Source organism: Mytilus galloprovincialis, chromosome 12, assembly GCF_965363235.1.
Source record: "Mytilus galloprovincialis chromosome 12, xbMytGall1.hap1.1, whole genome shotgun sequence".
Lineage (NCBI taxonomy): Eukaryota > Metazoa > Mollusca > Bivalvia > Mytilida > Mytilidae > Mytilus > Mytilus galloprovincialis.
Genome location: NC_134849.1, coordinates 392,849 through 417,171, shown reverse-complemented (window position 1 = coordinate 417,171; position 24,323 = coordinate 392,849). Strand labels below are relative to the sequence as shown.

The 24,323-nt window shown below is 32.4% G+C and overlaps 1 protein-coding gene across 1 annotated transcript; it reads right to left on the bottom strand.

Moving 5' to 3' along the window:
• Positions 1-247: 247 nt before the first annotated feature.
• On the bottom strand, positions 248-16,693 carry LOC143054466 (uncharacterized). The gene is made up of 9 exons (XM_076227485.1): positions 16,242-16,693; positions 11,773-11,886; positions 11,036-11,170; positions 10,017-10,146; positions 7,356-8,112; positions 5,645-6,736; positions 5,000-5,095; positions 4,377-4,472; positions 248-3,123 (listed from the first exon to the last, which is right to left on the bottom strand). The coding sequence occupies exons 1-9, from the start codon at positions 16,615-16,617 to the stop codon at positions 2,563-2,565; spliced, it is 3,357 nt and encodes a 1,118-aa protein (XP_076083600.1). The 5' UTR covers positions 16,618-16,693; the 3' UTR covers positions 248-2,562.
• Between the last annotated feature and the right edge of the window lie 7,630 nt (positions 16,694-24,323).

The window sequence follows — 24,323 nt, the reverse complement described above, 5'->3', positions numbered from 1 at the left end:
AGAATTATAAATGTATATTTGTCAAAGTTTCGATTGTTTCATCCCTTTTTGTAAAACTATTTAAGAGGCTGTCCAAGGAAAACTCAGGCAATGGTTGGCACATCATGGGACTCAGATTTCAATGAAACTTTACATGAGGTCTATTTAAGACATGAAATGAAAAAAAAAAATGTCTGCGGAAAAAAATGTGCACGGTTGCCATGGCAACACGAACATCATCATTTTGGCCTTAGAAACAGCCAAGAAAAACTGATTTTTACTACGTTTTCAATTCAACATTTCTTCTTAATCACAATTTAAAGAGCTTAACTATATTGATACAAGATAATATCCACCTTAGTGTACCTATTCCATAAATTACTTGTTATAATCAATATATTGACAAAGGAAAAAAAACACCTAATAAGGACATCCAAAACACCAATTGTTCATTTTGCCAAAATCGGCCATTTTTGAAGTCTTCTGGAATTCCATCCATGGTAAATATTGGAAATTTACCATATAGAGCTAACAGATTATCATATTCTTTAATAAAAAGAACAAAAAATTTGGTGGGATCACATTCCTGTAAGGCTAAAAAAATCGGAACAGCATACCCCTCTCAGCTCAAAAAACTGCTTCAAACTGTATTATTGCCAGATCAAACTTCTACACATGCATGCATATTTTTCTTTTAATAAAGTCAAATCTCATTATTCTTAATGAAAGGGGTATCAGTAACTAAAAAAATAATAACTGCTTTCCTGTTTAATATATTTTAACATTGGTGCAGCCTCAATTTCTCCATGGATAATATAAGATCACGATGCAAGATGATCATGTATTTAAATTACACACAAACTCACAAATAAGCAAATAGTGATGGCAATGATTTATTTTTATTCCAATAGATCAATCTAATATTTAAATAAGGTTCAACATGTTCAAGATAAGTTGAAAGAACACAATATTGCAAAAATTACAGAATAAAATAGGCAAGGAAAGTATCCGTGAACTTCACATTTATACCCGTTTCTAAGACCAATCCCAACAAATTCTATTTTCGTCAGCAATAATTATTGTCTGTACATTTACTACAAATTTTTAAACTAAGAATTTAACCATGACCTCCTTAAACTTGCAGACAGGTGCAAGTATTTATTCCATGTTTCTTGTCTTTCAATTTACAACAATAAAAGTCTAAATGGTACCATAGTGCACAAGAAAACTTCCATTCAAAAAACTAATTTCTGAAATATTTTTATTTTTATCATGTTTAGTAATTGAAACCTTGACCTTTTATTAAAACAAGCAAAGTAAGTGTAAATTATAGGGTTTGACAGGAATATAAACTGTTGAAAACAATTTTTAACACCTTTACCCCTATCCGCCATCCCCAATAGTCTGGTAGCACCTCAGCTAAAACCCTAATGCATTGCTATAATTCATGCAAATACATATATAATATATATATATTAGAATTTTGTGTCATGGACTTTTAAATCTTGAACCATGATGGCTACATGTACATAAAAATTATGAAGCAGAAACAAACTGTAAATCTAAAGGAATATCACAAAAGGTTGGTCAAAACATTGCAATAAATATTTTAGTTCCAGCATAAAAGAAAAAGAGTGCACACACTGAAATGTCTCGCCTTCTTTACTAATTATTGTTATTATGTTGATATTCCTAAGTATAAAGCTTTAATACAACGTCACATGAACTTAACATAAACCATGATAGCTAAACAAAGACCAATGAACCATGAAAATGAGGTCAAGATCAGATGAGCCATGCCAGACAGACATGTACAGCTAACAATGCTTCCATACAACAAATATAGTTAACCTATTACTTATAGTTTAAGAAATATAGACCTAAACACAAAAACTTAACACTGTGCAATGAACCGTAAAATTGAGGTCATGTTCAAATTAAACCTGCGGGACTGACATATAGATCATAATATATTTACATACACCAAATATAGTTGACCTTTGGCATAAAATATAAGTTAAAAAGACCAAAACTTAAAAACTTAACTATAACCACTGAACCATGAAAATAAGGTCAAGGTCAGATGACACCTGCCAGTTGGACATGTACACCTTACAGTCCTTCCATACACCAAATATACTAGCCCTATTGCTTATAGTATCTGAGATATGGACTTGACCCCCAAAACTTAACCTTGTTCACTGATCCAAGAAATGAGGTTGAGGTCAAGTGAAAACTGTCTGACGGGCATGAGGACCTTGCAAGGTATGCACATACCAAATATAGTTATCCTATTACTTATAATATTAAAGAGAGAATTCAACATTACAAAAATTCTGAACTTTTTTTTCAAGTGGTCACTGAACCAAGAAAATGAGGTCAAGGGCATTGGACATGTGACTGACAGAAACTTTGTGACATGAGGCATCTACAATGTATATACAAAGAATGAAGCCTCCTTGTCGTTCACCTTCCAAAATATAAACCTTTTAAATTAGCTTACGCTGCCGCCGTCGTAACCGCCGCCGGATCACTATCCCTATTTCGAGCTTTTTGCAACAAAAGTTGCAGGCTCGACAAAAATCATTGACAAATTGAATGAATTAGTGCAAGTTCATTTTCCTGACGAGTAATTTCTATAATAGCATCATTTAGTTCATCATCAGATTCCTCTTTAGGAATTTTTCCAGATTGATTGACAAATCTGGAAAATAAACCCTGTACTTGTTGTGAGCTCAGCCATTCTTCTGGCAAAAAAAGCCTATTCCCATTTTCATCCCTGACTGCTCTTATTTTTTTGGAAGCCTCTGTTGGAGTATATTTTCGGCCAGTTTGTTCACCTTCCATAAATAAATTAAGTAAATAGTCTTTTACAGCTATGCTAAATCTCTTATTCATTCTTCTTCCTTTCAATGACCATCCTGAATGTAGTGAACATTGTGTTTTAGACTGTGGTGTCTGATCATCAGTTGCTTTTGAAAAAACACTTGTCATTGACTCTTTTATGTTAGTGCATTTACTACTCCAAAAAGTTTTTACTCGATCAGCATGCCTGATCTTATGATTTCCAATGTCCTGGTGAATGTTATATTCATGTAGACTAACAAATGTAAGACCACATTCACCACAAGTATAGTCATCAGTCTGCAAAAGAAAAAAAAATACATTTGTATAAAAGAAGTGAAAAAACAGCAGAATTGAATCACTCTATCATGCATACATGTATACTTTGAACGAATTTGTGGGTATTTAAACTTAAGTAATTTCAATTATCTCCCCTGAAAAAAATCAGACCAGAAATATCCTCCTTCATGCACATCTTCAGGTTGTGTACAACTGGGTAAAGTTTCATCAATTTTATTCTTTTTAGGAGTAATTGCGCTAACAAGACTTGTTGCCATTTATTGCTAGATGTATATTTAACTAAGTAAAGTCAATTATCTCCCTTAAAATAGTTCCATCCTTAAATATTTTCCTTTGTCCACATCCTTAGGTTGTGTACTACAACTGTTTGAAGTTACATCAATACTAAGGAAGAGTTGCACTTATGAGATGTGATGGACAGACAGATGGAGGGACGACAGGGTGATTCCTATATATATCCCTGAAAACTTGTTTATTTGGGGGTATAAAGACACTAACAACACAGGACACTAATAAAACCTAAACAAACATTAGACCTTTGGTTTTCCTGTTTGAATGGTTTTACACTAGTAATTTTGGGGCCCTTTATAACTTGTTGTTCGGTTTGGGCCAAAGCTTTGTGTTGAAGGCCATACATACCTTGACCTATAATGGTTTACTTTTTTAAATTGTTATTTGGATGGAGAGTTGTCTCATTGACACTCACATCACATCTTCTTATATCTATGAACAATATTGTCAAAGTCTAGAAAGATTGGTCCATCCTTAATTTCTTTTGCAAGATGAAAGGATAGTGATGTTAACCACAAAAGAATATACATTGTATTTCTCTAATTTTTGTGCTATTTTCACATTTCCTGACCGGTGTGAGAAAAATATTTCTCCTCACTAGTGAAAAATCTGTTCACGGCAAATGATTAGTCGAAATTTGATTATGACGTCAAAATGTTTTGTTTTCTTCTCCATTTTCCTATTGTGACGTCATGAAAAAAGGCGACCTTGCCTGATGACATCGCATATAAAGAACACAATTTTCTGAAAATCTTTGAAAAAGAACGATAAAAAGCATTAGAGAAACAGATTCCGACACTATAACTCCTGTATAACGATATTTCTCCACTCTCACCAGTTAAATTTTATTATTTAAAGGGCTCGGCAAGCCTTGCGCTTTAAATAATAAAATTTAACTGTCTCGAGTGAAGAATTATCATAGTACACTTGTTTTAGTGTAAGAATCTATATGTATCTGTTACCTCATTCATCTGTTCATGACTAGCAGCATTTTCCTCTGTGTTCTCCTCATTTATTTCCTCTATATTGTCTTCAACATCTCCTGTTTCATTTCTTTCCTGTAAAAATATACTAATCATAAACACATATTTCCAATATTGTTATCTAAAATTGATATAGGTGATAACAGTTAAGAAAGTAAATTTTACATTTAACTCAGTTTTAAACATGTAAAATTTACCTTAGTAAGTTAAAGGATCTTTGAGCAAACTTTGGACTTTTAAAGCTTATATATTATTACTTAGTTCAACATTCATGTAAAATGTACATTTGAGGAGTCCAAAAGGGAGATGAACTTAAAACATACAAACTTGCTGCATTTTGTAAAAACCTTTTCTAATTCAGTCGGTTGTTTTCGTGTGTTCATTTTTATTTTGTATACGTTATAATAAGGTTGTTGTTTTCCTGGCTTGAAAAAGATTTTTACTGGCCATTTTGGGGTCCTTTACAGCTGATTTGATAAAAATCCTAGCTTACTTTACCTACATTGTGTATTAAATGGAGAGTTGTCTCATTGGCATTCATACCACATCTTCTTATTCATTTATTCATATTGTATCATAAAAATAAGAAAAAAAATGAAAACCTTTTCATTATTTGTTTCACTGTGCTTCCTCTTAAGGCTCTTTCTTGGTCTTATTTTACTCTTTCCTATTCTGGTAACTTTTGGCATTTCCAGTATCTACAATATAGTCAAGCAAAAATATTAATAATACAAACAAGTTGTAGTAATTTTAAAGTTATAACATTGTACACTTCTTATTCAATATGAATTCATTAGTGTTCTTTGACAAAAAGGAAAAAAAAATTGTGCTTCCTTTTACATCCACTCTAAAATTAGGATCAGGTTTTTTTTCTTTAAAATTCAAATTTTTTTGTGAATTTATTTCAAGGGTAAAAAATAACAGGCATGACAGTGTAATACCATGTTAAACTTGAACATGTTTCTAGAAAAGGAGAAGACCTAGGGCAAAAAATTATAACTATATTTTGTTGTTATACAATTTTTTACTTGGGCCTTTCAATTTACCATCAACCTTGCCAATTGTATAGATTTGATATTAAAAAAAAGTTATTTACATTTGAACTTGGTACATTTTTATTTGTCAAAGGATTAGTTTGGTTAGAAAAACACACTTTGTCAGAATGTTTATTGATTAAAAGGGCTTTTCCTGCATGTCTAAACCTAAAATAATACTATACACTTGGCTTGTTTTAAATTTCTACTCACCTTAAGATTTGTTTCATCTTGTTTTCCATTTGACATCTTCTTCAAATCCCTAGATGAAATGAAGACACCTATGCCAACATCATAAGCTTGCCACATTCTAAGACCTCCAATCTCAAAGCTGAAATTGTTGTACATATTTATGTTTGGTATGGAACATTTTTTCATAGTCTGTGCACTAAAATCAACTTCAGCAACATACACATGTGTGTTCATGATACCACTATAACTTTCAAGGGCTCTTTTCAACTCTTCTGCAGTTGTAATATTGTTACCTTCATTTCCAAACCGTTTTGCATGTATCTTCATTGGAGCAGTTCTTCTGTCGCAAATATCCTTACCGCTTTGAGCTTCACTGAAATCGTACCGAGAAATGTTTAATCCTGTTCTTTGAGAAATTTCTGGAATAGCAGCCATCAGTGGTCCACAGTGATAACAGGAGGCATTATCACTACGAAGATATACTGTATCTTTAGTTTCATCTTTGCTTTTTATGCAGTTTAATAAGCTCTCAATTATTGAAGCAACAGCATACCATCCTTGGGGGATACTGTCAAACAAATGTACATAACAGTCAGTATTGATTTTCATATCAATACCTCTGGATAATACAACACTTACATGCCAGTTAATTCCCTTTTTACCATAAAAATCAGTTTGCTTTTCACGGTCAAACCATGGAAGAAATTTCATGGCCCAATCCATAACTATAAAAATTTCATTTGGAAGAAGATTCTCAAGAACCAAATGTTTTGCCTGTTCTTGACTGACTGTTCTCAATACATGTTGCTTCCACTGAAACACTTTTTCCTTGCAGCTTTGGAAGTCATGCAGATATTCAGTTTTCATTTCTTCTGATGGAAATGTTCCATCTATAACAATCTGCTCTAGGTCATCAATTACAGAGCTCATATCTGTACACAGTTCACAACATTCGTCATGTGTATGATCACATTTCTCTTGTAAATCTTTTACGTTTGAATCACTAAGAGCATAATGCATGCAATGATCAGCTACTTTTGATGATTTTTCAACATGCCATCTGTAATCGCAAGACAAATACCGCTTTGAAGCTCGTAATCTTCGTTGAATGTCCTGCAAGATAAAAAGTATTCATATCATCCCTTATACATGTATATAACATGCTTTATATTCATTTGAAAATTATACAACTGTAAAATGCATTAGAAATATGACATGCTGCATGGTGAGTCATTGGTGATTACAAACTGACAATTGCACTGAAAAAAAATTACTCTACATTCATACATAGTTTCATCCTTCTATTATTATGTTCAAACAATTACATGTATAAAGTTATGATTTGGGCAAACATGTAATTTTTCCAGAATTTCATATATATGTAGATGTAATCTCATACGAGTTCTTTGATCTTGGAACTGTCCGTGAAGATAGATCATGGACTTTCAAAGCATACCGTATGTAAGTTACAAGATTGTAAATACCTATACATCTGATATTTATATTTTCATTGCAAATTTTGATATTTTTTCCGTATGAGGTTTAAATATTCTTTTAGCGCATTCATAACTGCTAGAAAACTTTGAGAATTGGTCAGCTACTGTCCACATGAAAACAAGTTCTACAAAGTAACATTCCTTTATGGTGGGCAAACGAGTTATATGGATCTTACTAAGACATATGGTAGGACAAATTATAGGGCATCTGTATCCAAAAATATTGAATAAAATACCTTGAAATCATGAACTTCATTTTGAGTGAAATCCTCCATATTGTCTGTCAAACTGATTAGCTTGTCAAAAGATGTTATACCATCTGCTGTTGTATTGTCTAAACCACTAAGGCTTTTACGCTGACTTGCTGAACACTGCTTCAAAATGTTGTACAGGCTTGATCTTCCCAACGGTTCAAAGTTTGATTCTGAACAATATGCTTTGTAAGATGAAATTATTCGACTGCCTATTACTGTTCTAACAACATCAGGTATATGTATTTTTTGTCCAGTAGATAGTTTAAGGATCCTTTCTCCAAATGCAACATCTTGGACATATTGTGGCTGAGATACAAAACTTACAAAATGCTGAACTTTTTCGATGGGAAGTTTGGCAGTCATATTATGGTCTTGATCTAGCAATTCTGTTTCTTTGACCTTTCCATATTTTCTCGCAGCTTCTATCTTGTGTTTTGTCAAACCAGGTATTGCGGTCAATAAAGCCTCTTTAGAATATTTACTTGCAAATAGTGATAAAATTTGACGTTTAAGATATGGAGAATCTGCTTCTTGGTATGCAGCAATCATAGACGGAAGATAATTATCAGGACAATCAAGGTTAACTGTCTTGTTCTTTTGGACAATACTCTTAAATAAGGTGTCTGACTGGTTTGGGGCAATCAGCTGTAAAGTTCCTAATACCAAGTCATCAGCTTTTTTCAAGTAATAACTTTGTGTTCTTTTTGACGCTGATTCCCAAGGTATTGTAAGCTGAGATCTGAAATATAAGAAGAAACTTATATACATGTAAATAGAGAGATAACAAGCAAAACTAGAGGCACATGAGAGCCAGAATTGCTCACCTGGCTTTAATAAGATTATTAGAACATTTGCATGTATTATCCGTAGGGTCCTATGTTAAACAAAGTTCCCTGCTGGCAGCCATCTTGGATGATGGATTGGCTACAAAAAAGTACAAGTAACTAAGTAACAACCCTTGGTCAGCACCACATTACTAAGTCATTAGGAACATTCATGTCATGTTTGGCTTCAATCGATAAAAAGGTTTTCTAAAAGAAGAAATTTGTATGTATTTCCTATAGGGTCCTAAGTTAAAGTAAGTCCCCCATTGGCAGCCATTTTGGGGGATGAATAAAGCTACAAAGTAACATCACTTGGTCATCATCTCATAAGGATCAATCATACCATGTTTGGTTTCATTCCATTTAGTGGTTTTCTAAAAGATGAAATGTGCATGTATTTCCTGTAGGGTCTTATATGTTAAACTAAGTCCCCTGCTGGCGCCCTTATTGGATGATGGATCGGATAAAAATTAACAACATTTAGTCAGCACCCCATAAGGAACATTCATGCAATGTTTTGTTTCAATCCATTCAGTGGTTCTCTCAAAAGAGACATTTGTATGTAATTCCTATAGGGTCCTAAGTTAAAATAAGTCTCCCGCTGGCAGCCATTTTGGATGATGAACTAAGCTACAAAATCTAAAAAATTGTTTTTAAACATCATTCTTCTGTTATTTTCAAGCATATACTATTGACAACAAGAATGTGTCCAAAGTACACGGATGCCCCACTCGCATTATCATTTTCCATGTTCAATGGACAGTGGAATTGGGTAAAAAAAACTTATTCGGCCTTAACAGTAAAACGATCAACCACAAGGGAACATGTGTACTAAGTTTCAAGTTGATTGGACTTTAACTTCATCAAAAACTACCTTGACCAAAAACTTTAACCTGAAACTCACACTTTTAATTTCTATGTTCAGTGGACCATGAAAATGGGGTCAAAAGATTAATTTTGTTTTTAATTAAGAAAGATCATATCACATGGAACATATTAATCTTTTGCATTTTGAAATTAATTAATGCCCATTGAAATTGGTAAAAAGATTTGTACCGTTTTATTTTCAATTGAAGATTTCTTGCTGTTGTGCAATACTGTGCTGATGCGCATTACTGAGTTTTGTTTTCAGACCATTTTTGACACCGAACCTCTTGGTAAAATTTCATAAAGATTCATTTATAAATACTTAAGTTATTGTCTAGAAACCAAATGTCTATTGACCATGCTGACAATGACACTAACATGATAGACTGACAGCAATATAATGTTACAAATACATTTTTTGTGCAGTCATGTAAAACCAGATGCTCCACAGAGCGCAGCTTTATTTTGACCAGAGGTTGAACCCTGAATGGTTGGGGCAAGTATGGACACAACATTTAAGCTTGATACAGCTCTGAATTTGGATTGTGATTTTAAATAGTTTACACAACATACAATGTAGGTTTCTGACACAGAGTGCATGTGGTCAAAGAACTTCAACTTAAAAAACTTAAAAATCTTTAATTGGACATTTACCTTTTATGGTCCAATATCCAAAATCTAAATACATTATTAGATTCAGCATATCATAGAACCCTAAGAATTTAATTTTTGATGAAACCAAATAATGTTCAATTTAAACCTTTTTGGCCCCTTATTTCTACATGTACACTGTTGGGACCAAAAATCAATCCCAACCTTCCTTTTCATAGATTTTTATTTTCTTTTACTAAAGTTAGAATGCGAAAACCAAATGTCTTCAGAAGACAACCACTACGACGACGCCTACCTGATACCAATGTACGACCAAAATTTTTTCAAAAAATAACATTACCTCAATAGTGGAAAAGAGCCATCAGAAACAAGTTTGATAACAGCATTGACTTTCTCTAAGCCAGACATTTCAGGTTCCCATTCTTCATGGCTGCTCACCGTGGCAGTACTTTGAGTTGGAAAGAAATAAGCTGAAAATAAATACATGTATATGAATATTTTATTCTGTTGGGTATTTTACCAGTTATTTCTTCAATAAATATTAATCAGGGGCGGATTCATTTTAAAAAGGGGGTTCCCAACCAAGGACAAAGGGGGAGAGGGGGTTCCAACTGTATGTCCCCATTTAAATGCATTGATCGCCCCAAAAAAGGGGGGTTCCAACCCCAACAACCCTCCCCCTGGATCCTCCAATATTAATAGAGGCTCTATAAAGCCTGAATTGCGTACCTGGAAAAATTAGAAATCTCATGACCCTTTCATTTACCCAAGAGTGAAACAAAAAGTTTTTAATTATCTGTTATGATTTACACTGCAAATTAATGAAATTATATAATTAGCTAGAAATTGCAAAAAAGTATTTTTTTTCCTTTTTTAAAGACAACAGCTCTTATACATACCGGTAGATTAATATACATGGTCTTTTCCATATTGGCCATGGTATCATTCAGTGACCCACACAACACCCCGAGACTTTAGTTGAGTGCCAATATAGGTCGAGGGATGATACCCAGGCTGTTATGGAAAAGGCCCTGTATTACATGTAATCGCTTTATCATATAATTCCGATAAATTGTTTCAATAGTATTTTTGTGAGTAATTCAGGGAAGAGAGGTAACAATTTAAAATCAGAGAGATATTTAAAAAATAAATGTTGACTAAAAATAACAATAACAGATTCTTTTTTAAACAATTTGGTAGCCCTTTAAAGGACTGTTTGGTCTCTTGGTATTTTCATCTCCGGGAAATGTATCATACTGTGCTATTTGGACCATAATCATTTATTCATTGTGTCCCCAAACTTTCTCATTAACAAGCTTTTTGGTTTTCTGTATTACAAAATGTACTTAATTTACTAACATGCACAATCAGAAGTCTGACTGCAGCTGGCAAGGGTGAAATGTTCCTCTTTTTCTGTGGCATATTCATAATTTTTGGTACTTGTATTGTTGTTGCAAGAATCATCCTTATCATCTTCGAATTCATGGTAAATATCTGTTGAAAAAATATATATATAATATATAGTTTAAATTTAAAATTAAAAATCAAGAAAAAGCCTGGCATTAAAATTATTCATGAAGAAAGTGAATGATAAAAAAGTTTCTTAAAAAACACCAAAACAATTCATAAAATAAAAGTATCATGCTGCAGATATTAAAAAAATAAGTGAAAGGAGCATTTGCTTAGTCCGAACTTTAAATTCAGATTAAAAATCTTATCATCATTAGGGACGTGTGCACTAGGTTTTAAATTAGTGAGACTTTTACTTCATAACAAACTTCCTTTACTAAATAATTCAAACTTATCCGGGATAGGCGGACAAACTGACAGACGGATGCAAGAACCAGAAAATATAGATGATAACGCAGCTTTGCTTTTTGTATTTCAAGATTTGAACTTCGAGTTGACTTCAATTTCGAATCTAAGTTTTACGTAAGATTGCATAAATTTACAGATCCACTGAATACCAGAAATTATGGCATAGACCATAAGCTTTTCTTAAAGCTTTTCATAAATTTACAGGTTCACTATATATGTTCACTGGATAACTGAAATTATATACATGTAGAGTAGACAACAATTTATATAAATCATACCTAAATTTGCAAGTTCTATTGATTCTGTATCATCACCATATGAAGTTGTCCTGTACATTTGACTCCTTGTAGAAATCACATGAGGGTGAGAAGTTCTACATGGCTTACATATTCCTGCAAAAGTTTAAAAAAAAGATAAACAAATTTTACAAGGCCAATATAAACAAAGGAAAAATTTATATCGGATGTAAATAAAATTTAAAAAAAAAAGCCCTGGTAAAATCCAGATTAAAATATTCGGAATTTTACTTACATGTAATAAAGGGGAAGAAAACAGGTCTGACAGATGGGAAATTTCAAGTCAGTCAAGATATTCATGTAATTAGAATATGGAATAATCATAAACAGACAAAAAAATTGAGTTCATTTATCTGCAACTTGTGCATTTTTTCTTTGATTAATTTGACCTCCTATGGCTATTAATATTTTTTTCATTTCTTCAAAATATTGGCCTAGTCATCATTTTTTTTGGTGTCATTTCGTACATTTTAAAACTGCTCTAATTTTTTACATATAATAAACTCATCATAGATAATGATATCTATACTATTAAACGAGAAGACCTCATTTTTGGTGTCGCTTCTCCTCCTTCCACAATAAATTGATCATTGTGACTATATGTCCTATAGATACCATGCATAGTCGCATTTGTCATCCATTCTTATGATTATTCAGTTTCGGTTATTTTGGGAGAAAAACGGAAAAAATGAAGTCCGGATATATGTCCGTCATCACTCCGGCTTTTATTCATAGACAACTTCCTCTTCCGTTTATATTTCCAGAAGTTTTTACATTACACATGACATACATGTACCCTATATTATCATGTTTTATTTAAGATTCATTGCCTGAATCGTTATATAAGAATGTTGTCCCAAGTGTAAGCAACGACCCAGGCTGTGTGAAAATAAACACAATCATTTTTGTTATTCATTGTCCCAAGTGTAAGCAACGACCCAGGCTGTGTGAAAATAACACAATCATTTTTGTCATTCACTTATCGTCACGTAAATAACGACACAGGCATAGCCTAATTATCATGTTTTATTTGTCACTTAAATAACGACACAGGCATAGTCTATATTATCATGTTTTATTTAAGATTCATGCAAGCCATTTTCACATTGCCTGAATCGTTATATGTTGTCCCAAGTGCAAGCCATTTTCACACTTATCGTCACGTAAATAACGATACAGGCATAGCCTAAATTATCATGTTTTATTTGTCACGTAAATAACCACACAGGCATAGTCTATATTATCATGTTTTATTTAAGATTCATGCAAACCATTTTAACATTGCCTGATCGTTATATGTTGTCCCAAGTGTAAGCAACGACCCAGGCCGTGTGAAAATAAACACAATCATTTTTGTCATTCACTTATCGTCACGTAAAGAACGACACAGGCATAGCCCATATTATCATGTTTTATTGTCATTCAATCACTTATCGTCACGCAAATAACGACACAGGCATAGCCTATATTATCATGTTTTATATATTAAAATGAGTAAAACATGCTCAACTTCATCTAAAACTACCTCGACCAAAAACTTTTACCTGAAGTGGGACAGACAGACGGACGGACGACCGAACAAACGAACGCACGGATGCACAGACTAGAAAACATAATGCCCATAATTGGGGCATAAAAATTTATTGTTAAAAGGGAAAATAGTGATTTGGCAAAAATGAAAGTAAGGTAGAGATTAGAGGGAGGCAGGACCTTATTCGGGGCGTCGGGATCGGGTGTTTTCAAGCTCGGTATTTGAGGATGGATCCTTACGGGATCCGGGAATATATTTTTCGATTTCGGGATATGAATTTCTTTAAATTCTGCATCTCAGTTTCATGGTTTTAAGCCCGGGATTTCGGGATCAGGACCCCTCCGATCGACAACCCCTCAAATTAGCATTAGTCGGTATTAGTCATTTATACATGATTCAAATCCTACAATTGGCATGTTAATAAGGCTCTCAAAAAAAAATAGCACTGATGAATTGTCATAGAAGCATATTTTTTAGACTAATAGATATATAAGCAGTTACATTTATTTCATGTTTGAAACGGTGCAAATTTTTAATTTGATTTGACTTTTACCAAAAGAAGCATTGTAGCGTAGCAAAGGAGAGGAATAATTGTGGTCGTAGGACCAGAAACACGAATCTAATTGAATTTAACAGAAAGGAAACAAATATCGGACTTTGGAAAAAGGGAGGTATACCTTCTATGTAATTCTCCATACATAATATCTTTTACAAAAAATCATCCTGCAACAGTTCACAAGCTGTATATATGCCCGCGATTTCGCGGGTGTGTTCTAGTATTATATTTCAATGTGCTAAGTGCCTTCTATCATTTTTGTTTCGTTTTATATATGTACATGTATTGGTCTTTTGTTGGGAAATATATGACTGTAATTGACTAATACAATGTATGTGAAAGGTCAAATAAAAAATATATGTGTTCTCTACAATGTACTTCCCTATATTTAAGCTTAAAAATAGCCTACATGTACATGTACCTTAAAGTTTGTTTTGCCATTTTTCATTAGCACTGTTTTTAAAAGTAAGGATTTCCCTCCTAGACTCACTAACTACATAAGTTGTATTGCTTTCGGAAAATAAAGTATTATTATATTATACATGTACAAAATGTACGTACCTACTCTTTTTTTCAAAGATGTACAATGTAATAGGAAACACACACATTATTTTATTTGGCATCGGCAAACCTGCCCGTAATTACAAGTTTTGAAATTCATTGAGTGCTTTTAACATTTGTAGCTTCAAAGCTTGTTTATGGGGTAATTTCTTTTAAAATCACTTCATTTTTTCTTGTATCCCCGGTGCTTTTGACTTGAAAAATGCCGTACACACATATCATCCAAGTAGGCACGCCACAGTGGGGGGAGACCAAGCACCTGAACATGGTTATGTTTATCAATAGTACTGTTTCAGCGGACCCTAGTCATGCTAGTGGCCATCTTGTAGGGTAAAATTATTCTTTCAATGTTGAAGACCGTCGGGTGAATGTCAAGATGGAGAACAGGAATAAAGGCCCTATTCATTGATAACTTGTATATGTTCTATGTATTGTGTGCGATTTTGTCCTTTGCACACTTGCCACAAAAACATTTATAGGTACATGTAGGATTGAAATTCTGGGTAAAAAAATTACAGGACAGGAGTTTGGAGTAAAAAATAGGCACGATGACTGAGCAACTGGGTCAACAAAAATAAGATAAACTTGTAAAAATGCAGGACAATATTTTCATAACCCCCTTTAAAAATCAAATGGTAGCTCCCTAACTGCATATATATATTAATACTAGAACACACCCGTGATATCGCGGGTCCATGACTGAATTAAGGTATATAACTATGCGCAAGCCTTGTTTTAGTATTAGTATGGTCATCTGATAAAGTCATGCCGATTATAAGATACACAGTTTTTCTCTGCTTTCAAATCTTTCTGTTTGAACCCGTCGAACTGGAACTTATAAATTATTGGTAATATTAATTATTTGGAAAACAAAAGGTCCTGGAATGGAGTATTTTTAATCAACAACATTGTCCTATATTAGTTTTAACTAAAGATGAATTCTTTGATTCGCTGTTTTACGTCATGTATATGCCCACTAACAAGTTGAAAACTGTTCCTCATTTTTAGTCTTGTTATCTTAGAAAGTCTTACTGATTAAAATACTACAATAGGTATTAACCCTGAATACACCGTTTGGTGGTGCGCCTGTCAGATGCGGAACGTACAGATTAGGTAATAGGTAACAGGTGAATATACTATTGGTATCGGTATCGGACTTGACCCGGAACTTCTTAATTATTGGCAATATTAATTACGTGGAAAACAAAAGGGCCTGGAGTGGTGTAATTTTCAATCTACACCTTTGTACTATATTAGTGATATATAAAGTTGAATTCTTTGATTCGTCGTTTTTACGTGATGACGGCTGAAAAATTGGACTTCGTAATTTTAGTATTATAGATATAGACTATAACTGTTAAGTGTCTTTAAAAATCAGCTGTATTTGTACAAGGCTAGGAAAATAGGTGTATGCGAGCTTTTAGCGAGCTATTACACCTGTTTCGAGCCGGGTACAAATACAGCAGATATTCTGTAAAAACACTAGACAATTATTGTCTTTATCCTGCAATTATTTCTGTATTTTATTTATATTTTGAAAGACACAAAAAAGCCATAAATAAAGTCATTCGATGCAAAATGTCATTGCAGCATTTCCACAAAAATGGATGTTGATTTGAGGAGCCAAAACTCAGATGTTGATTTGGATGCTTGTTTTATATAATGACATATAAATTGGGTGTCGAAATGAGTCTGACATTTATATACTGCATGTGTACATGTACCTGTTCTGTAAGCTTGGCAGGCTTTGGGCAATAGACACATATTAGGGAAAGGGCACAACCTGAATTACATGTAACTTACCACTTCCAACAGGTATCAAGGATTGATACAAGAAAAATAGTTCTTTTGAAGTTTTAAAGTCAATGGCTCTATCTCCTTTACACTTTGATGAATGGACTGGATAGGCACATTTCGAACTGTTTGTTTTCCAGTAAGTCCCAAGAGAATCTCTATGGGCTTGGCAAATCAGTAGTAATTGCCTGCAGGCTGCATCAACATCAAACAATCCGGCGCGATACAGTATCAGATCCTGCTCATTTACATTTGAACCTGTAGTACACACTTTTAGATATCTAAGGTGGGCAACAACATCTTTCTGGCAATCAAGAAAATGGATGATATGGCCAGAACAATCTCCTAACCTGCTGAAACTGCAGGAGTCATTTATTCCCTCCATTTTCTTGTATACAAATGCAGTAAATGAATCCGCAGTAAATATATTTTTTTAATTTATTTTTTCAATAAAAAGAGTTTTATCACAGTCTTTGTGTGTTTTCCCCAATATTGTAATTTATTATCATTGATAGAATATTAATTGTAATATTTTATTGACAAAATAACATATTCATTGAAAATATTCCCACTGGTATTCAAAGGGAGGTAATCCAGATACTAGTTTTATAATATATTTCAAACAAAGAAATAGGCACTAATAATGTAGATCCCAATATTTTTTTAGTTTAATAGTATGAATTACAAATTTATCTTACTATTTAAACAATTTTTACCTTTCAAATAAATGTGGAACAAAAAAAAAACAATTTTAAAAATTGCACTTTTACAATGGACATAAAGGGTAAAACCAGGTACTAAAACATCCCAAATTTTTAGACTATATCAAACTTTCATCCAAAAAATAAATACACACCATTTGTTACATCTAACGACAAGGACATTTAATGCAAAAAAACTAATTTCAAGAAAATTTAATGTGCCAACATTTATGCATCCCTTGCCTGGTTTTCAAATGGACAGCCTCTTAATATAACTTGTATATCAGATATGACTCATGAGAGCAATCAAGTGGTCAGTAATGCAAATTTATAAACAATTATGGTCAAAACTGAATATCAACTTAAAATCTATAGGACAGACATTTAGAATAAATATAGTGTTCGATTGAAAGATTAAATCGGTAATTGGTGTCCACGTGATGATTTAAAAAAAAAAAAATACAGGTTCAGTTAAACGTTCACCTTATAATATTGCAATTTGCAATTAAAAAGGAAACATGTCAAAGGATACATGTACATACCAGTTAGATTATATAATACTTTTGTATTTGAATGGCATGATGTGACAATTTTATTTATTTTTTTATGGATAGAAGTATTCAAATTTACTTTCTTTAAATTTTAATACAAAAATTTATATATCTATTTTTTCATTTTTAACTTTCTTTTTTATTATGATCATTATTTTTTTTTTAAATCATTGTTTTAGTAGAGAGAAAATATAGTAAAAGCAACAATCTTACCGTACAATGTGAATACGATATAATACGCGTTGAAAATAAAATTACTATCCATAAATAATATTGGAACTGTTGTTAGAAAACATTAATATTGTTAGTGTGTGGTATGAAAGTCTGTTCTAGTTTGATCCTTCGGATTGTCACAATTGTCCATAAGTAACTAATTGCATCTGTTTCCGTAAGAATTGTATGAATCGTCATGGATCGTTTTGCGATTCGGGCTCCTGAATTGAGGTTCTGTAGTCGCTATTCTCAAGTGGCGATTGACCTGTATGGTATCGTTCCTAAACAACACATAGGTAGATTTTTATAAATTGGCTTAGGGTACTGTTTGTCTCCTCTGGATTTATAAATGTCTGTCTCCGCCTGATAAGGTAGTTTAAATCGTCTCGTCCTCTGTTGTCATAAAGAAGGTTTGGGTCCTCCGCCATGTTGTTGTGATGGTATTTTTGGGACATCAGTTGTGGAAGGAGGATTTTTATATGTACTTCACATGGTGGTCGCTTGTTGATGTTGGTATAAGGGTTGTCTTTGTTGTTTTCTTTATTGATAACATGATGTTGATTTGTCTCTTCTTGTTTTCTGAGTTCTTCTACGGTTCTTGTAGGTAGAAGGATGTTTGGACATCTGGGGACTACATGTCGTTGTTGTGGACTTGCTTGGCAGCGAGAGTGGGACTCGCGCCTTCTTACCCTTTTTAATGAAATAAATAAGACAACTCAATTTGCTGGTTGGAACAAGGATTGTAATGTAATGTAATGTTTCTTTTCTTTTTGATCGTAAAATATTACAGTGCATAAATCATACAGATTAACAATAAGGTTATCATTTGACAATAACAAATATATTCCTATTTCAAATATTGCTCGAATTAAACTTATTATATTTATTGAATTATTTCCTATTAATTTGCAATTAATTTATTTTATTAAATTACTTTAAGTAACATTATATAACTTACCTTTTTAATGAAATAAATAAGACAACTCAATTTGCTGGTTGGAACAAGGATTGTAATGTAATGTACGGGCAGTAGACTTACATTTGCTTTTATAGTCACTACTCATTACCCGACATTCTTGTTCCCCAGACAAGATTGAGTTTCTTGGAATGTGTTGCCAAAACTTATATTGCTTCATAATATGCAAAATGTATTTATTTGTTTTTGAAAAGCATTTGGACTTTTATTTCTTAAATTAAATAAAATAATATTTTTGGAAGAATTTCAATTTCTGATCTTCATTAAAATTGATAATTAAAGATTTGTTAAATTTTAATTAATATCTTGTGTACGTCAATCTTCGTATCTTAACTTTTTGATTGGTTATTAATAACTATTTTGTGTGCCTAAATGTATTACTGAATATTCATGATGCTGAGAATATGGCTTTAACCTTAGATGTAATATCAATTCGACATACATCTGTCCGTCGACCTAGCAACCTTCTAAACGCGTGCCAAATGATTAATGAGGTTCTTGACTTGTACTATTTTTGCTTATCATGCATCTAAGATAATGCTTGTTAATCGCTATCTTCTTTATGTGTTTTCTTCTTACTTTATTTTCCTATATCAACGAATCATTTGACATTTATATTATCTTTTACTTGTATCTATCTTTATCACCTATAAACATATATTTTTGTTTAAATGAGATCTAATTTATTTCAATTTCTAATAATTTCTAAAAGTGTCCTAAATCCTTTCATAACAGTAGCGAGAAATTCCCGCACCCGGAGGCGTCCCCCAGCTGGCCCCCAAACAAATATATGCTAGTTCAGTGATAACGAATGCCATACTAATTTCCAAATTGTACACAAAAAACTAAAATTAAAAATAATACAAGACTAACAAAGGCCAGAGGCTCCTGACTTGGGACAGGCGCAAAAATGCGGCGGGGTTAAATATGTTTGTGAGATCTCAACCCTCCCCCTATACCTCTAGCCAATGTAGAAAAGTAAACGCATATCATTACGCACATTAAAATTCAGTTCAAGAGAAGTCCGAGTCTGATGTCAGAAGATGTAACCAAAGAAAATAAACAAAATGACAATAATACATACATAACAACAACATGCATTACAGTTCAGTACATAAATAATTCCATCCACAAGACATCTTCCTTCAAATGGTTGAATAAATTTTGGCAACTTGTTCTTCAAACATCTTCTCTGTATATTTGATATGATGGAGTCATGTACATGAATGGATAAAGCAGGTGTTTATTTCGACAACCAAAATGACAAAGATACTATTTTTTTCTTAATTTCTCCATAATCCATCAGTGAATATGTCGGTTGTTACATTTTACACAATTGTGTCCTTGCGCATCTTTGAAAGTACTCCATTTTGTTTATAGCAATTTTGTAGAATTTTTTCTATTTCTTTTTCCAGAAAAACACACAGTTCATTTCACATTAATTAATCCAATTAGCACATTAAGAAGAAAAATATTAACAATTAAGTTTCCTCTTCAGTATAGACCTGCAGGACCTGTTGATGATCATAAAAACCATGTTATCTGACCTATAAATACACAAAATTAAAAAATTTAGAAATTATCGAGAGTTTTTTAGCATGTTTATTAATGCAAATAATGTGACGGGGTGAGTATCGCAAAAATAAGAACTCATATTTTGATAACAAAAACATATATATATATATATAGATCTTTATGCAGATTTTATTTGTAACCACAATAAGTTTTCCATTCGTGAAAAATCACAATAAGAAATGCAAGCAATAATTTCTAAATTTACATGTGCAGTATATAGAAGTGGTCTTACCATTTAGGCCTTGTTGTACTCTGTTTTTCTAGTTTTTCCGCTCATTTCTATTGTAACTGTTTATATTTTTCATTATTTTTCTATATTTCTTGTCCTAAACATAAAAAAGGTAAAAACTATTAGTAAACATCAATCAGTATGTGTTTTTCTTTAAATACAATAATATTTAAAAAGAATGGAATATTTGTGCTATTTCATTTCACAGACTTTTTGCCAGTCATCACTTTCAAAGACTTTCACCCTGGTCAATAGTTTAAAAAACAAACATTCCCATACATTTTCTTTGTGTTCGTACTAACTTTTCATTGGACAACAAAGACATGATTCAAATATTCTTCTAGGATTTGTTCGCTTGACTACGTTAAACTATGAAATATTGTTTACCATATAATCTGTATGTATCTCACTCGTCAAAATTTCAAACTAATATGTATGTCTTACAGAAGCAATTAAACAAGAGGCTCTCAAGAGCCTGAAGTGCTCACCTGACATTTTTTGCATCAATCTTCCATTTTAGCCATGTTACTATAAACATGATAAAGTGACTATGTTTCTTGACGTAAAAGGAAATAAAATACAAACTTTATACTAGTTACTCTGAAACTCATTCAGTCAAAGTTTGGCTGTAATATATTTCGCAATGTCAAAGGAGAAGATTCTTATATCTAGTATTAAGCAAACTAGATGAACAAGTTGTGAAATATTGTCTATAAAAGGCAATAACTCCTTATGGTGTCAATTGACAATTTTGGTTGTATTAATATCATATTTGTAGACCTTTCTTTGCTAATTATATTTGCTGTTTACAGTATATCTTTATCAGAAATCAGATTCAAGATAATAACCAATAGAAATGCTACGCATGGCTAAGCTTGATACGACCGCACAGGTTGAACGCTGAACAGTTAGGGCAATATGGACACAACATTCAAGCTTAAATGATACAGCTCTGAATTTTAAATTTGGATTGTGTTTTAATAGTTGACACAGCATAGGTTTCTGACACAGAATGATTGTGGTCCAAGCGCTTAAAAAAAATTGACAATTAACCTCTAATATGGTACAATATTCAAAATCTTAATACATGGTTAGATGCAGCATATCAACATGATCAAAGAACCTCAACAATTCATTTTTTGATGAAATCAAATAAAGTTCAATTTTTGACCCTTTAGACCTCAATGTGGACCAATTTAATAACGGGCTAAAATATCAAAAATCTAAATGAATGGTTAGATTCAGACTATCAAAGAACCCCATATTTTCAATTTTTGTTGAAATCAAATAATTTAAAAGTAAAATTTTGGACCCTGATTTGGACCAACTTGAAAACTGGGCCCATAATAAAAAATCTAAGTAAATATTCAGATTCAGCATATTAAAGAACACCAAGAATTTAAATATTGTTAAAATCAAAATAAAATTAATTTTGGACCCTTTGGACCTTAAGGTAGACCAATTTAAACAGGACCAAAAAAAATAAGAATCTAAATACACAGTTAGATTTGACATATAAAAAAAACCCAATAATTCATTTTTCTATAAATCAAAGAAAGTTTAATTTTGGACCCTTTTGGACCCTTATTCCTAAACTCTGGACAAAAACTCCCAAAATAAATCCCAACCTTCTTCTTTGTGGTCACAAACCTTGTGTTTGAATTTTATAGATTTCTATTAACTTATACTAAAGTAATTATGCGAAAAACGAAATGTCTTCGGACGACGACAACTACATGATACCAATATATGATCACAAAAAACTTTTTGCAGTTGTATTAGAGGAGAATAACAGACAGACGACAACAAACAATGAGAGACACCAAGTGATGGCAAAATCTTACTGTTCCACTAGAACAGTGAGGTAAAATTGCACTGGCTCTATCCAAAAAAAAGACTTTTACAGTGCAGTGTACTACTTTTGGGACAGAACCACAACAACATTGGCGGATCCAAGGGGGGGTCCAGGGGTTGGAACCACCCCTTTTTTTTGCCAAGCAATGCATTAGAATGGCAGCATATAGTTGGAACCCCCCCCTTTACTCTTGGTTGGGACACCACCCTGTTAAAATGGCTGGATCCGCCCCTGATCAACATTATAGAAAAAATCTATAAGATATAACTCAAAATAAAGATAATTTTATTTTTCAAAGGTCACAAAGGCCATAACTTCTTGCTCCTTAGGAAAAGTGCAAAATGCAGTGGGGTTAAAAGCCTTTACTGTAAATTCCTGAAATTACAATTATATAAATCATCACGCATCTTTGTGCATTTCCGACAATTGGTCATATTAATAAATGCATGCAATAACTAAGAGGTGTCTATGCTATTTATGATAACATTTTAATCAAGTATTACAAAATATATTTAGTACTCTATGATTTTTAGGTTTTTAAGCATAAATATAGTGGGTCCGGATCTGCCAGCTCTCACTGACTGACTAAGTACATGAATTCAACACTAGTTTTTTTGGTGATGTTGGTGTTGCTTAGTGTTTTATTTTGTTTTTCTTTTCTGCATCTTATGTTTTGCCTTGGCATTGTTAGTTTCTCTTTTATTTTTGTTATTGTTAAAGAACAAGAGAGAAAAGACAAAAACATGTGAAAAAATTGGCTTAGTTCAGTAGATATTAAGGACAGAGATAACAAATAGCTAAATAAGAAAAAGAAAATTCCTTTTCTACAGTCAATTGTTTGATAATAAGGAAAATAGCCTAATTTGCTCTAATCTCCTGAATTCTAGTAGGTTCTTTATTCCAACTTTTTTAATTCAAACAAACCATGTCTTAGATAGTCTTGGAATTAGAATACATTATCCATAAAATTTTCATAATACTTTCAAATTGGTGAATTATCTATTGATATAATTAAGCTCCTTTTTAATTTTTAAAGATTTTGAATTTTGCAATTTAAAGTTAGAGATTTTATTCATAAAAGGGGGAGTTTTTCCAGTATACTATAAATAATGCCTTGAGCAATTTTCATGAAACTTGGTGAATTATTTTTGTATGGCATAATCATGGTAATTTTCCTTTCAATTTAAAAAAAATTCTGATTTATGTCATTGTACTATTGGGATTTAGATAGTCTAAAGAATGCTTTCACCAATTTTTATGAAACTTTGGTGAATTGTTTTTATATCTTGAAATAAACTCCCTTTTCATTTTCATGACCCATAGTAGAGGGGGCATAAAGTTTAACACTTGATCGTCTGTCCGTCTGTCCCAAAGTTGTTTTTTGTTCTCTTACAGTACTTTAGTGTGCCTCAACCAAATTTAATTAAACTTTTACAAAAGCTTGTTATCACAATACTCAGATCAACTTTGAATTTTGGTGATGTCAGTGTTACTGTACTAGAATTATGCTCCTTTACAAATGAGAAAAAAATGCTGAATTTTTGGTTTCCCGTTCTCTAAACTTTAGTTTGTCTCAACCAAATGTTATGAAACTTATACACAATGCTTATCACCACAAAATACAGATGAAGTTTGAATTTTGGTAGTGTCTCTTTTACTATTCTAGAGTAATGTTCTCCAGCCTCTAACTTAAGTTTACCTCAACCAAATTTTATTAAACTTTAAAACAATACTTTTTACCACAAAATCAGATCAATTTCAAATTTTGGTAGTAAAATTTACCGTTCTTCAGTTATGTTGCTTTAAAACTTTGAAGAATATGCAAGCTGGAGTATCATCCCTTATTTATCATGTATATTTTTGTATAAGATGTAGAGTTAAGGAACTTTAGTTGTTGAAAAGCCATTTTAAAATCTGTCCATTTTCAAACTTTGGAAGGTTTTAGAAATGTATTTGTTAAAAAAATCACAGCCTTAAACTTATAGTCACTT

What these genes read in the sequence shown, in the direction of transcription:
- LOC143054466 (XM_076227485.1), bottom strand. Translation starts at nt 16,617, where the DNA reads ATGGAGGGAATAAATGACTCCTGCAGTTTCAGCAGGTTAGGAGATTGT. An exon ending in AATAGAACTTGCAAATTTAG is followed by an intron (nt 11,171 to 11,772) that starts GTATGATTTATA and finishes TTTTTTCAACAG; the next exon opens with ATATTTACCATGAATTCGAA. An exon ending in GGCTCTTTTCCACTATTGAG is followed by an intron (nt 8,113 to 10,016) that starts GTAATGTTATTT and finishes CTTATATTTCAG; the next exon opens with ATCTCAGCTTACAATACCTT.